The sequence below is a fragment of the Thalassophryne amazonica genome, chromosome 17 (assembly GCF_902500255.1).
Source record: "Thalassophryne amazonica chromosome 17, fThaAma1.1, whole genome shotgun sequence".
In the NCBI taxonomy this organism is placed as follows: Eukaryota; Metazoa; Chordata; class Actinopteri; order Batrachoidiformes; family Batrachoididae; genus Thalassophryne; species Thalassophryne amazonica.
This window is the reverse complement of record NC_047119.1, coordinates 70,169,086-70,184,024: the sequence shown is the minus strand read 5'-3', so window position 1 is coordinate 70,184,024 and position 14,939 is coordinate 70,169,086. Positions and strand designations below refer to the sequence as shown.

At 42.7% G+C, this 14,939-nt stretch overlaps 1 protein-coding gene across 2 annotated transcripts in view; it reads right to left on the bottom strand.

The window, feature by feature from the left end:
* Positions 1 to 14,939, bottom strand: part of lrsam1 (leucine rich repeat and sterile alpha motif containing 1) — a 104,779-nt gene that overhangs the window by 7,146 nt on the left and 82,694 nt on the right. The window contains exons 20-24 of one of the 2 annotated variants that reach the window (XM_034192427.1): positions 14,762 to 14,857; positions 13,932 to 14,030; positions 13,727 to 13,858; positions 7,849 to 7,915; positions 4,176 to 4,375 (exon numbers count right to left, since the gene is read on the bottom strand). In XM_034192427.1, coding sequence (XP_034048318.1) covers positions 4,176 to 4,375; positions 7,849 to 7,915; positions 13,727 to 13,858; positions 13,932 to 14,030; positions 14,762 to 14,857 — 594 coding nt within the window. The remainder of the gene's footprint in view (positions 1 to 4,175; positions 4,376 to 7,848; positions 7,916 to 13,726; positions 13,859 to 13,931; positions 14,031 to 14,761; positions 14,858 to 14,939) is intronic. The other variant, XM_034192428.1, reaches the window with a different exon arrangement.

Here is a 14,939-nt window from a genome sequence, read left to right as displayed (position 1 = left end):
CTCGACCGGAAAAAGGTGCTTTGCCGTCTTCAGGTCGGTGGAGTGTCTTTGCCTCAAGTGGAGGAGTTTAAGTATCTCGGGGTCTTGTTCACGAGTGAGGGACGGATGGAGCGTGAGATCGATAGACGGATCGGTGCAGCGTCTGCAGTGATGCGGTTGCTGTATCGGACCGTCGTGGTGAAGAGAGAGCTGAGTAGGGGGGCAAAGCTCTCAATTTACCGATCGATCTACGTTCCGATCCTCACCTATGGTCATGGTCCAGCTTATTAATTAATCAAAAACCCAGACAGAGCTTTAATTCATTTGAAAGCTTGACTCTTAGTCTTGTCCATCCAAATTGGAAGTCCCAAAAACCAGTTTTATTTGTTGTTATCTATCGTCCTCCTGGTCGTAACTGTGAGTTTCTCTGTGAATTTTCGGACCTTTTGTCTGACTTAGTACTTAGCTCAGATAAGATAATTATAGTGGGCGATTTTAACATCCACACAGATGCTGAGAATGACAGCCTCAACACTGCATTTAATCTATTGTTAGACTCGATTGGCTTTCAGAAAGCGCTGTAACTAGGTTTAAGGATATGATTCCTTCTTTATGTTCTCCAATGCCATATACCAACACAGGGCAGAGTAGCTACCTAAACTCTGTGAGTGAGATAGATTATCTTGTCAATAGTTTTATATCCTCATTGAGGACAACTTTGGATGCTGTAGCTCCTCTGAAAAAGAGAGCCTTAATTAAGAAGTGCCTGACTCCGTGGTATAACTCACAAACTCGCAGCTTAAAGCAGATAACCCATAAGTTGGAGAGGAAATGGCGTCTCACTAATTTAGAAGATCTTCACTTAGCCTGGAAAAAGAGTCTGTTGCTCTATAAAAAAGCCCTCCGTAAAGCTAGGACATCTTACTACTCATCATTAATTGAAGAAAATAAGAACAACCCCAGGTTTCTTTTCAGCACTGTAGCCAGGCTGACAAAGAGTCAGAGCTCTATTGAGCCGAGTATTCCTTTAACTTTAACTAGTAATTACTTCATGACTTTCTTTGCTAATAAAATTTTAACTATTAGAGAAAAAATTATTCATAACCATCCCAAAGACTTATCGTTCTCTTTAGCTGCTTTCAGTGATGCCGGTATTTGGTTAGACTCTTTCTCTCCGATTGTTCTGTCTGAGTTATTTTCATTAGTTACTTCCTCCAAACCATCAACATGTCTATCAGACCCGATTCCTACCAGGCTGCTCAAGGAAGCCCTACCATTAATTAATGCTTTGATCTTAAATATGATCAATCTATCTTTATTAGTTGGCTATGTACCACAGGCTTTTAAGGTGGCAGTAATTAAACCATTACTTAAAAAGCCATCACTTGACCCAGCTATCTTAGCTAATTACAGGCCAATCTCCAACCTTCCTTTTCTCTCAAAAATTCTTGAAAGGGTCTATTTGAAGAGTTTCAGTCAGGGTTTAGAATTCATCATAGTACAGAAACAGCATTAGTGAAGGTTACAAATGATCTTCTTATGGCCTCAGACAGTGGACTCATCTCTGTGCTTGTTCTGTTAGACCTCAGTGCTGCTTTTGATACTGTTGACCATAAAATTTTGTTACAGAGATTAGAGCATGCCGTAGGTATTAAAGGCACTGCGCTGCGGTGGTTTGAATCATATTTATCTAATAGATTACAATTTGTTCATGTAAATGGGGAATCTTCTTCACAGACTAAGGTTAATTATGGAGTTCCACAAGGTTCTGTGCTAGGACCAATTTTATTCACTTTATACATGCTTCCCTTAGGCAGTATTATTAGACAGCATTGCTTAAATTTTCATTGTTATGCAGATGATACCCAGCTTTATCTATCCATGAAGCCAGAGGACACACACCAATTAGCTAAACTGCAGGATTGTCTTACAGACATAAAGACATGGATGACCTCTAATTTCCTGCTTTTAAACTCAGATAAAACTGAAGTTATTGTACTTGGCCCCACAAATCTTAGAAACATCGTGTCTAACCAGATCCTTACTCTGGATGGCATTACCCTGACCTCTAGTAATACTGTGAGAAATCTTGGAGTCATTTTCGATCAGGATATGTCATTCAATGCGCATATTAAACAAATATGTAGGACTGCTCTTTTGCATTTGCACAATATCTCTAAAATTAGAAAGGTCTTGTCTCAGCGTGATGCTGAAAAACTAATTCATGCATTTATTTCCTCTAGGCTGGACTATTGTAATTCATTATTATCAGGTTGTCCTAAAAGTTCCCTGAAAAGCCTTCAGTTAATTCAAAATGCTGCAGCTAGAGTACTGACAGGGACTGGAAGGAGAGAGCATATTTTACCCATATTGGCTTCTCTTCATTGGCTTCCTGTTAATTCTAGAATAGAATTTAAAATTCTTCTTCTTACTTATAAGGTTTTGAATAATCAGGTCTCATCTTATCTTAGGGACCTCATAGTACAATATCACCCCAATAGAGCGCTTCGCTCTCAGACTGCAGGCTTACTTGTAGTTCCTAGGGTTTGTAAGAGTAGAATGGGAGGCAGAGCCTTCATCTTTCAGGCTCCTCTCCTCTGGAAACAGCTCCCAATTCGGATCAGGGAGACAGACACCCTCTCTACTTTTAAGATTAGGCTTAAAACTTTCCTTTTTGCTAAAGCTTATAGTTAGGGCTGGATCAGGTGACCCTGAACCATCCCTTAGTTATGCTGCTATAGACTTAGACTGCTGGGGGGTTCCCATGATGCACTGAGTGTTTCTTTCTCTTTTTGCTCTGTATGCACCACTCTGCATTTAATCATTAGTGACTGATCTCTGCTCCCCTCCACAGCATGTCTTTTTCCTGGTTCTCTCCCTCAGCCCCAACCAGTCCCAGTGGAAGACTGCCCCTCCCTGAGCCTGGTTCTGCTGGAGGTTTCTTCCTGTTAAAAGGGAGTTTTTCCTTCCCACTGTCGCCAAGTGCTTGCTCACAGGGGGTCATTTTGACCGTTGGGTTTTTTCCGTAATTACTGTATGGCTTTGCCTTACAATATAAAGCGCATTGGGGCAACTGTTTGTTGTGATTTGGTGCTATATAAATAAAATTGATTTGATTGATTTGATGAGATTTGGCTCATGACTGAAAGAACGAGATCGCGGGTACAAGCAGCCGAGATGAGTTTCCTCCGCAGGGTGGCTGGGCGCTCCCTTAGAGATAGGGTGAGGAGCTCGGTCACTCGGGAGGGGCTCGGAGTCGAGCCGCTGCTCCTCCACATCGAAAGGAGTCAGTTGAGGTGGCTCGGGCATCTTTTCCGGATGCCCCCTGGACGCCTCGCTGGAGAGGTGTTCCGGGCACGTCCCATTGGGAGGAGGCCCGGGGGAAGACCCAGGACACGCTGGAAGGATTACATCTCTCGGCTGGCTTGGGAACGCCTTGGGGTTCCCCCGGAGGAGCTGGGGGAGGTGTGTTTGGATCGGGAGGTCTGGGCGGCTTTGCTTGAGCTGCTGCCCCCGCAACCCGACTCCGGATAAAGCGGAAGAAAATGGATGGATGGATGGATTCATTGTTTATGTTGGTATGGTAAATTTAAGGAGGTAACAGTTTACAGGTTTCTTTAAGAATAAATGTCTCCAGGCCTAAGAGGTGAACCACAGTTCTTTGATATTCTGCGCTGAGCACAAAGTACCTTTTGGTGGAATTCCTGATTATTACTGATGTGTCCAGCTTTGCCCACGAAATCCATAAAAGAAATCGGAGTCTGATGCACAGACAGCTGTTTGCAGTGGTGGAGCACACGGCTGTTTGTGTGGCTTCCACAAGCAGAATTCTGCATAATTATTAACCAGTTTATTTAAACAACATGGATGGAACAAATTAAATATCTGGCTGACACACTGCTGTACACATCACATTACGACCTGCTATCAACTGCACAGTTAGTCTTAGTAAATCACTCACAAACCTGTCTCCACCCTCAACGTAATTTAGGACTCGTGCCACATTTCTCCATGTAATGTGGAGTTGCGTCAGGAAGGGCATCCGGCGTAAAACCTGTGCCAAATCAACATGCAGATCCAACTTGGATTTCCTATGGCGACCCCGAGTGCAAACAAGGGAGCAGCCGAAGGGACTTACTTTATCTGGATCTCAGCAAATCAGGTTTCCTGCTGTAGTGTCTCAGTGGATTTCTTACCCCCATCTCCATGCAGACAACACATTCAGAGCTCACTGGTCCCTCGACAGGGCTGGGTGCTGATGGGGTGATGGGGGTCCCTGGGGTCAGCGGTGGGCTGGGAAACTGGAAGGCTGAAGTGTTGGGAAGCGACGGAGCTGAAGGAGCTGAAGGAGCGACTTCTTGTTCCTCATCCTGCTCGACTGCCTTACAACCTCCTGCTGAAGGAAACAAACATCAGCGGACACAATAACTTTAAATTAAGTTTTACAAATACATCAGTGACCAGAGAGCAAATCTAACAAGTACAGTCACATTTACACATCTCTGTACATTCAGAGAAACAGACAGCTAGGAGCTAAACAATCCACTAAAATATAAACTATTCACTGTAATCCATGTTTGGATCAACTGATGATGCCACGAGTGAAACTGCCTCTGTTTACTTTAGGACCGACTGCACATCATTTAGGAGAGGATAACTCAGCTGTTCTAGACTAATACGACCCCAATGAACAACCTGGGATATGTGCCAAAATCTCTGTCCGGGACGAACGGTCCGAAAATGACCACGCCCTTTTTCATTCTGAGTGCTACTTCAAATACAGCTGTATTTTGAGGTAGCTGGGATCCTTTGCTACAAGTACTGTGAATGCAAGGGAGGTGATTCCTGCAGAAACCCTAACACTGAATGAGCATAATCATCACATCTGGATTTTGTTGTGTTTATGTGTTTGAAAAAGAAACAGTAATGTGGTGTTATAAGTTGTATTATTTGCTGTTGGGAAATTTCCGTGATAATCTTTAAAACACTTAAAGTCTCTAGATGCTGATGTCTGGTAAAGAAACAAGTTTTGTTTTGTATTTTCACTTTAAACCAATATCCCATTGATAACAGTATGAATGAAAATAAGGTGTAATAAGCTGACCCACTTATTTAAGCAATTTTCTTTTAAAATATCAAAACAGAAATTTTACACTTTTCTACGGCCCTCTCAAATTGAATATTCTGAACAATTTGAGTACCCTGGAAAATCTATAGAGTTGTTTTCATGTGACGTATTGGTCACGTCATTTTTGTGTTCCGCGGCCATTCTGGATTACGATGTGGTGGCTGCTGTGTTACGCTACATGCATTTGGCGAACAATTCCAGAAGCTTTAACGTCGGTGTGAAGAAGCCTCATGGCACCGTGGCACAGAGAGATCTGCCGCTACCAGAAATCCACTGCTACCAGAATTTTATTTTATTTGGCAATAAAATCATATAAGAATACATAAAAATACTGCCGAGGATAACACAAGAACGCTTCCAATACGGATGTTTATTTACACTGTGGTCCTCGAGCACCGAGCTGCTGATCCGCAAGCTGCCCTTCCAGCGCCTGGAGAGAAATCGCTCAGGACTTCAAGACGACCTCCGCTTTCAGAGCTCCACTGTGATGCTCTGCAGGAGGCGGGGGAGGCTGACCTGGTCGGCAGCTTCCTAGTTCACAATATCGCAGTGTGACACTGTCGGCCAGTTTGTTACATCACCACTAAATTCACTATCTGGTAGGGCTGTCACGATTAGGAATTTCTGGAGACGATTAATTGTCAGGCAAATAATTGCGATTAACGATTATATTGTCTATTTTTTTCTTTTTTTCCCCTTCTTTATATTCTACTGTCATAGTATGATTACACAACTCTGGAAGAACGTTTGGCTTCTGTGAGTGGAGAAACTGGGACTAGTGCAACATTTTTATTTTTATCTTCATTTTACATATAGTCCCAACTTTTTCTGATTTGTGGTTGTTTCTGTTGAATTTCTGAAATTACAGAACTGCTATAAAGAACAGTGTGAACATTTTATTGTCTTTTAAAACTTTGTGGCGCAAACACCAAACTCTTAAAAGAAGGAAAAACACCTGGACATGTGCAGGAAAACTGATATAAACTTAACATAACAATGCAGGCTGATTAGACTCCCCATGTTTTTTTTTTGTATAAATAAATCAGAATACAATAAGAGGCAACTCACTTTGAAATAATTAAAACATATGGCTGCAGCTTATAATAACTGAAAAATAACAGAAATCAGCAGTTTGTATTTTTATTCTGACTCCAGTTCATTTTAGTGTGATGAAGTCATCGTTTTTTTCCCTCATCAGTCACGTTTTGTGCTTGAACACTACATTAAGCTCAAGATTGAACAAATACATACCTTTGGAAAATAAACAGCTGTTAAAGTTCAGCTTTTTGTGATCTGTGCCTCTGCACAGCTTCTCCACAGCAGGTTTTTTTTTTAAACCCGTGTGTGTAATTTTTGCTCAGTTCATTTATATATTCTCATTTTTTAAGGGTGTTTTAAGGATATTTGACGATTTATTTCATCTCGTCATCTCATAAATTCAGTATACGACGCGCACATGGTGTGAACAGGTCGGTGCCATCAGAACCACACATGTAGAGAAAGTACAGAGAGTAAAGGCAGCCCCAAGGTTTGGTTTTTTGTTTTTGTTTTTTTAACATGTTCACTCAGGTTAAAATCCTCTCTCTCTCTGCTCCGCGCTCGCTGTCTTAAGTGCACTGATGATTCACAGCAGAACGTTAACGTCTTGCGCCTCCGTTCAGGAATCTCCCTCCCTCACAGTCTGTAGCGAGTTGACTCCGTGCGCACATGCACGCACGCGCGCGCACACGCACACACACACACACACACACACACACACACACACACACACACACACACAGCTCCTTCGGTAAACTACCTATTTTAAACGGCTTTGAATAAGACGGCCACTGTTTTAATCAGCCGTCTTATTCAAAATTTCAACGTCCAAATGACGGCAGGACGGCTGCCTAAAACTATGAATTGAGAGGAAAAACAAAGACTTAAACAAAATAAATGACTCGTCAACTACTAAATTAGTTGTTAATGATTTCAATCGTCAACGTAGTCGTGACTAGTCGTGGCAGCCCTACTTAAAACCGAAATGCATCTACAGCGGTGCTGTGGTACCTGGCTTTGGAACCAGAACCTCCTCACGCTCCGTGTTATTATCCGAGCCTTGCTAACCATCCGGCCAAGATGAGAGGGAGTGAGGCAGCGCGCAGCTGCTGCTGCACGATGACATCAGATTATGAGTCGTTTTTGCAACTTTGTGGATAAAATAAGTAATTCACGGTAATCGCGATTATGAAAAACATTCGCAAATATGACAAATAATCGCGATTGGCAAATATTGTAATAATTGTGACTGCCCTACTATATGGTATAAGATACAGATCCACTGAACCAACTGCTACACATCTATCACGATAAATAACTTTATCTCGAGGATTTAAAGCATCATAATATCCGTACATTCTCTCCATTTTTCTATCACACCCCAGCCTCCTTGTAATCCAGAATGGAGACGGCACCTGTCCTGCAGCAAATCGGTCACGTGATTGAAAACCCTCTATAGCTGCTGCAGTTTAGAAAATACAGCCGTATTTGTAGTAACACTCTGGATGAAAAAGGGCGTGGTCATTTTCGGGCTGTTCTTCCCGGATACATTTTGGCACATTTTCCAAGTTGTTCAGTGGGGACATATTAGTCTAAAACAGTTGAGTTGTCCTCTCCTAAATGATGTGCACACATGTCTCAGCTATAGGTCCTCTACTAGTCTGTGTACAAGGCTTATAGGGACCAAACACGGCACCACGTACCATCAGCAGAGTGTTCCCGGGCCCAATTCAGTAGCGCTTTCTGAATGCCAACTTCACTTATACCGAGCTGGAAACACAGAAAATACAGATTAACAGTTTCATTTTCACACAAAGTCCAATTACCATTCCACGTGATTGTTAAAAATGAACAACGGCTCTGTTTGTGGGACCTCATATGGATTTCAAAATATGCCATCAAAATATGGTCATCGGGTATTGCCAAGGCTTTGCATCCATTTCTCTATCTGTGTCTGTTTGTTCTCAACATAACTCCAATCCTCTTACTGCCAGAGTCTTCAAATTCTTGGGACACATGCACTATCTTGGGACACTATTTGCAGCAAGATCATGTTGTAGGTCTTTGGAGCAGGTCTGTGGATTGACTGTGACTGTTCTCACCATCCTTCGCTTCAGCTTATCTGAGATTTTTCTTGGCCTGCCACTTTGGGCCTTAACTAGTACTGTACCTGTGGTCTTCCATTTCCTCACTATGTTCACCACAGTTGAAATTGACAACTGAAATCTCAGATAGCTTTTTGTATCCTTCCCCTAAACCATGAGGTTGAACAATCTTTGTTTTCAGGTCATTTGAGAGTTGTTTAGAGGCTCCCATGTTGCCACTCATGCAAAGATAAGAAACATTTGCAAATGGCCACCTTAAATACCCTTTCTCATGATTGGATAAACCTGTGTAAAGAGGTCAAGGGTCAATGAGCTTACCAAACCAATTTTGTGTTCCAATAATTAATGCTAAATGTATTCAAATCAATAAAATGACAAGGGTGCCCAAATTTATGCACCTGCCTAATTTTGTTTAAATAATTATTGCACACTTTCTGTAAATACTAGAAACTTGATTTCACTTCTCAAATATCAGTGTGTTTGTCCGCTATATGACATAATTAACTCAAATTTCTGATCCAGACAACCAATGATTTATAAAGGAAAATCATGAAAATTATTAGGGGTGCCCAAACTTTTACATACAACTGTAAGTGTTTTCACTTTCTTGTGTCATCCATGTATTTTTAATGTATTTACAATTATATTATGAACTTACTCAATAAAATCATGCACACATGCTTTTAATATATAAATGATTTACCGCCCCCTACTGGAATGGTGCGTGAGCTGGGTTGGAGAAATATTTTTTGAGCCTACTGGTCAGGACCAGTACCACTAATTTTGTTGCTGATTCTGCTGGTCCAAGTTAGTGGCCCGGGGTATTTGGAAGCTCAGAACCTCCAACGGCGAGCCTCAACGTAGCATTAATCATCACATCATGCAATATTCATCAATCAATATTGTATTTGTAAATCTAGAGCATGATCAAATGTTTTTATTTTGTGTTGACTGTATGTAAAGCTATAAACATTTTCTTACATGATCCTCTGCTTTTATGTGAATGTACTGTCCACCTTATACTTCGCTTTTCTGGCCTTGTGCTTGTCTTATGCAGCCCAAACAGTTACGTAATCCCTTGTTGCGTAATCCATTCTTGCTGTGTGAACTCTATAATATCTCTGATTTTTTTGGGCAACAATTACACCTATTGCTTCTCAGACCGGTATGAATGGGTCAGGGGTCTGCAACCTTTTCTGTCAAAAGAGCCATTTTTGTCCCGTCTTCCATGAATAAAATTCTTCTCGAGCCACAAAATATATTTGACCTTAAAAATTAATGAATAAAGATAACACAGCTTATATAATTTTTCGATATACAGTTCCACTATATAGATTTTTTTTAAGTGTTCTTTTTGTTTTGTTTTTACAACCTCAAATCAGAAAAGTTTGGATGATATGAAATATGTGGTGGTGGGAACCCAATGATACTGTAATCCTGACATTTACCATTTACTGCAGACTGTATAAAACAAGCATACAAGTATTTCATGTTTTGTGAGGTCAGCTGTATTTTTTTTTAATATATATCCATTCCTACATTTAAGGCCTGCAGCATTTCCCCCCCCCAAAAAAAGGTTGGGACAGGGCAGTTTATTCTAAATGTAAGAATTAATTTTCTTGAAATGTCAGAGGATGAAAACATGAACTCACTGAATATTTTTTAGACTTTATTTACATCGAGCATTCAGAAATACAAACAGCATGGTTCTTCATGGTAAATCTGTGTCAGGTAGGCAGTTGTCAAAAACTAAATGTCCAAGCTGGAAGGAGACAAGTGAGGGAAGCCACCAAGACACAACTCAAACAATTTTTGGCTTTTGTGGGTGTGAGTGAAGAAACTGGGAATAGTGCTACTTTTTTATTTTTATCTTCATTTTACATACAGTCCCAAATTTTCTGATTTGTGGCTGTTTCTGTTGCATTTCTGAAATTCCAGAACTGCTATAAAGAAAGGTGTTAAATATTTTATTTATTTATTTTTTTTTAATTTTGCAGAACAAATGTAAACACCAAACTCTTATGAAGAAGGAAAAATACCTTGACATGTGCTGGAAAACTATGATATAAACTGAACAGAACAAAGCAGCCTGATTTGACTCCCTGTGTTTTGTTTTTTTTTATTAAGAATAAAATAAGAGGTAACTTACTTTGAAATAAATAAAACATAGCTGCAGCCTAATAAATTTGAAAAATAACATAAAAATTGGCAGCTTGTGTTTTTATTCTGACTGGAGTATATTTTAGTGTGATGAATTCATCCTGCTTTTTCTCCTCAGTTACATTTTGTGCTTGACCATAAAACAACTACATTAAGCTCAAGATAAGAGTAAAGAGTAAAGTTCAGCGTTCCCACCTGCTTAATGGGATTTCTGCTGACATCACTTCAGTGTGTCGTGCCTCCATCCAGCCCCTCCCCTTCGCATTCTGTGTGTGTGTGTGTGTGTGTGAGAGCCAGTTGACTGCACACAAACACAGACAGCTTCTCCCTTCAGACGTCTCCGCATTTTAGATGTCTTTCAGCAAGCCGCCCACTGCTTTTTCGGCCGTCTTTTTCGCAAATTGATCGTCCAAATGAAGGCTTGATGGCTCCCTGCACAAAACTGCTGTAATCTCCGAACAGCGGCTCAGTTATTTAAGGAGAAAGTTTGAAAAAAATCACCACACTTGTCAAACACTTTTAATCACAAGACCGACAAGATTTTTAACTAGACATCGGACATATCTAGACAACTAGACATATCTACTAGAAATAGGTCAAAAGTTACTGGTCCATGTCCTCGGACCAGTAGATTTCTCTCCCACTGGGTGAGTCCAGAAAGTGGTTAGCAACATCCATTGTTCTAATTTCACAGCATTTATCCTTGACTCAAAATACATAAGCATACCAAAACGGCAAATGTCGGCTGTGCAGTTTCTCTGTGATCAAATTTGCATGCACGCATGCAAACACACACATGCATGCACGCATAGCTGCTGTAAGCAGGTGCTTTTAATTTGACAAACAAATACGGTGGCAAAATACATTAAAAACACTACACATTTCACCCATGGTAACAGCAACATGAGACTTAATCATACTGACTAAACCAATTGAGCTACAAAAAAACAGTAAATCAATAACACTAACAACACTGTCAAACTAACATGAACCACAATAACATTTAAAACCTCATAAACCCAAACTCCCATGGTGCACTGCAGCACAATGTCCATTGTTTATTGGTTAGCTAGAAGTTATGATTTCTCCAAAAATATTAGTCCTATCAGCCTTCTCTTTCCGCAGGGTTCATCCTTCACCTAAAATACATAAGCATACCAAATGGCAAATGTGAGCTCCCCCCGCTGGAGAGTGATCGAACCTATATATATACACACACACACAGGCCACTTTAACTCTGATTAAACATATATATATATATATATATATATATATATACATATATACGCACTGAGCCACCTGGAGCACCAGGGGAGCTATGTGAGGATGCTCTTCCTGGACTTCAGCTCAGCCTTCAACCACATCATCCCAGAGATCCTGGTCCAGAAACTGACACATCTGGGCATCTCCACCCCCATCTGCCAGTGGATCAAGGACTTCCTCACAAACCGCCCACAGTCCGTGAAACTTGGCCCCCACCTTTCCTCCACCATCACACTCAGCACCGGTTCCCCTCAAGGCTGTGTACTGAGCCCCCTCCTGTTTACCCTTTACAAACGCACGACTGCTCTCCGCCCCATCCCACAAACACCACCATAAAGTTTGCGTATGACACCACCGTGACTGGTGTTCATCTCGGGGGGGATGAGACTGACTACAGAGACGAGGTAAATCGACTGACAGCGTGGTGTTTAGCTAACAACCTTCCGCTGAACACCACAAAAACAAAAATAATCCTGGACTTCAGGAAGAACAGGGCTGACCCAGCCCCGCTCTACATCCAAGGGGACTGTGTGGAAAGGGTCAGCTACATCAGGTTCCTGGGAGTGCAGCTCTCTGACAGCCTCTCCTGGACTGCCAACACCACAGTGGTGGTGAAGAAAGCCCAGCAGCGACTCCACTTCCTGAGGGTGCGCAGGAGAAACAATCTGGAGGAGAAGCTGCTGGTGTTGTTCTTCAGAGCCACCATCGAGAGCATCCTGACATACTGCATCACAGCGTGGTACGGGGGGTGCTCAACAGGAGACAGGAGAGCGCTGCAGAGGGTGATCAAAATGGCCCAGGGGATCACTGGCTGCTCTCTGCCCAGCCTGGAAGACATTGCCAGCAGAGCTGCCAGCATCAGCAAAGACACATCCCACCCCAGCAACAACCTGTTTGACCTACGACCCTCCGGCCGATGGTATAGGTCAATCAAAACTAGGACAAACAGACTCAGGGACAGCTTTCTCCCCAGAGCAATCACTGTACTGAACAATAACAAATCACTCTAATCCGCACCTTTCAAGTTTCTTGTGCAATATCTGTAAACCATGTGCAATATGATTCCACAGTTGTATATAATTCTCGTTTTACATTACTTAGTCCACATTTCATTTTATTTTACCTTATGTTTATATTAGTTGTATATATACTCTCAATAATTTACTGTTAAATTTCACTATCTTTTATTTGGCTAAAAATTACTCGCACCACGGAAAGCACCTTTTTGGAGTTGCACTCAAATCTCGTAAGGCTAAAATACCCTCGGCCAGATGAGCATTGTGTTCTTTATAAACACCAATTAAACAACTGCTATTTATAAAGAACAGAATGCTCATCTGGCCGAGGGTATTTTAGCCTTGTGTTATATTTTATTACTACATACACCATCCGACACACTCAGCCGGCCACGGCCAGCCGGCACACACAGTCAGCCACGGTCAGCCGGCACACACAGTCAGCCACGGCCAGCCGGCACACACAGTCAGCTGGCACACACAGTCAGCCGGCACACACAGTCAGCCACGGCCAGCCGGCACACACAGTCAGCTGGCACACACAGTCAGCCGGCACACACAGTCAGCCACAGTCAGCCGGCACACACAGTCAGCCGGCACACACAGTCAGCCACAGTCAGCCGGCACACACAGACAGCCACAGCCAGCCGGCACACACAGCCAGCCGGCACACACAGCCAGCCGGCACACACAGTCAAGCCACAGCCAGCCGGCACACACAGCCAGCCGGCACACACAGTCAAGCCACAGCCAGCCGGCACACACAGCCAGCCGGCACACACAGTCAAGCCACAGCCAGCCGGCACACACAGCCAGCCGGCACACACAGTCAAGCCACAGCCAGCCGGCACACACCGCCATCCGGCACACAGTCAGCCACAGCCAGCCGGCACACACAGTCAGCCACAGACAGCCAGCCACAGACTGACAAAAATCCACCCTCAGTGTGAAACAACCTTCAGTGTCATGGTCAAACATCTCTAAAGTTTTGATTAAAAAAAAGAAGCTATCTGTCAGTGATGTTGCTGCACACACACCTTCTTGAGGTCAGCGGCGTTCATGTGGTGTAGAGCTTCAGTAGTCAGTCGATGGTGAGCCAGGATGGGCAGGTAGTGCTGAGCCGACAGTCTGCACAACAGACTGACCAACTCTTTTGCTACACCAGCTTCCTACAGTCAGGGTGAGAATTCAGACCGACATAGTTCAGCTTTGACACGTTTCCACATGCTTCCTCCTGCGTACCTGCATGCGCAGCGACAGCGGCTTAGCATCCAGCAGTCTCTGGTATTGGATCATCCAGTAGTTCTGCTGGTTGGACTCAGACTTCAGCTCCATCTCTGCCTGCAGGCACAGACACAGATCACACGTTTTACATGTGGACCAGGAGGCCATGTGACCTAAAATGGTCAGAATTCATTCACACCACACTTTATGAAGACCACACAGATTAATCCAGTTGTTTAAGTGTGGACCTGTTTGTTTTCTTAATCACATACACAGCAGACGTGACTTATTTGTGTTACCACTTTGGCACAGTGTTTGTTTGCACACTGTTGTTCTTTAATTTTCTTTTTTAATTGGTAACTGTTGGTCGGGGTGGTCAGCTGAGTGATCCTGGTCCGCTGATTTGGGCCTCGCCCATGTGAAGCACTTTAGGGCGACTTGTGTTGTGATTTGGTGCTATAAAAATAAAACTATCGAACTGAATTGTCTGTAATTCCTAAATGGTTACTGTTACCTCCTTCAATTAATGCTGAAAACACATCTCGATGTTTCATTTCAACTGTTTGTGGTTGTCTAAAAGAATTGACCAAAAGCTGTCACTGCTCAAATACTTACAGAATCCGACTATGTGACAAACAGGCCAACGTGTGACTGTTGATGACATCGCTGCCAGGAGTTCCCATAACAAAATATTTATTTTAATGGCAGTGTGGCGCTGCACTCAGTTCAAGGGACTGGTGTGGTGCCAAAGTGCGCCATTTGATGATACAATGTCTCCGAGATACGGAAAAGCATGGAACCTACAAACAGGTGTGTGGTGCCGCCTGATGATGGCTCCATTTCCTCACCAGAACTTGCAGCAGCTCTTGTTCTCTCTGGTCTCTCTGCTTCAGCAGCTGTTGCAACAAATCACTAAGAGCCGTGCGCTGGTCCGCCAGAACCTCCTGCACACACGGCAGTTTGACAATAAAACAGCATCTATAATGCAGTTCAACATTCATGAGTTGTACAAAAAAAGTAGTAGTA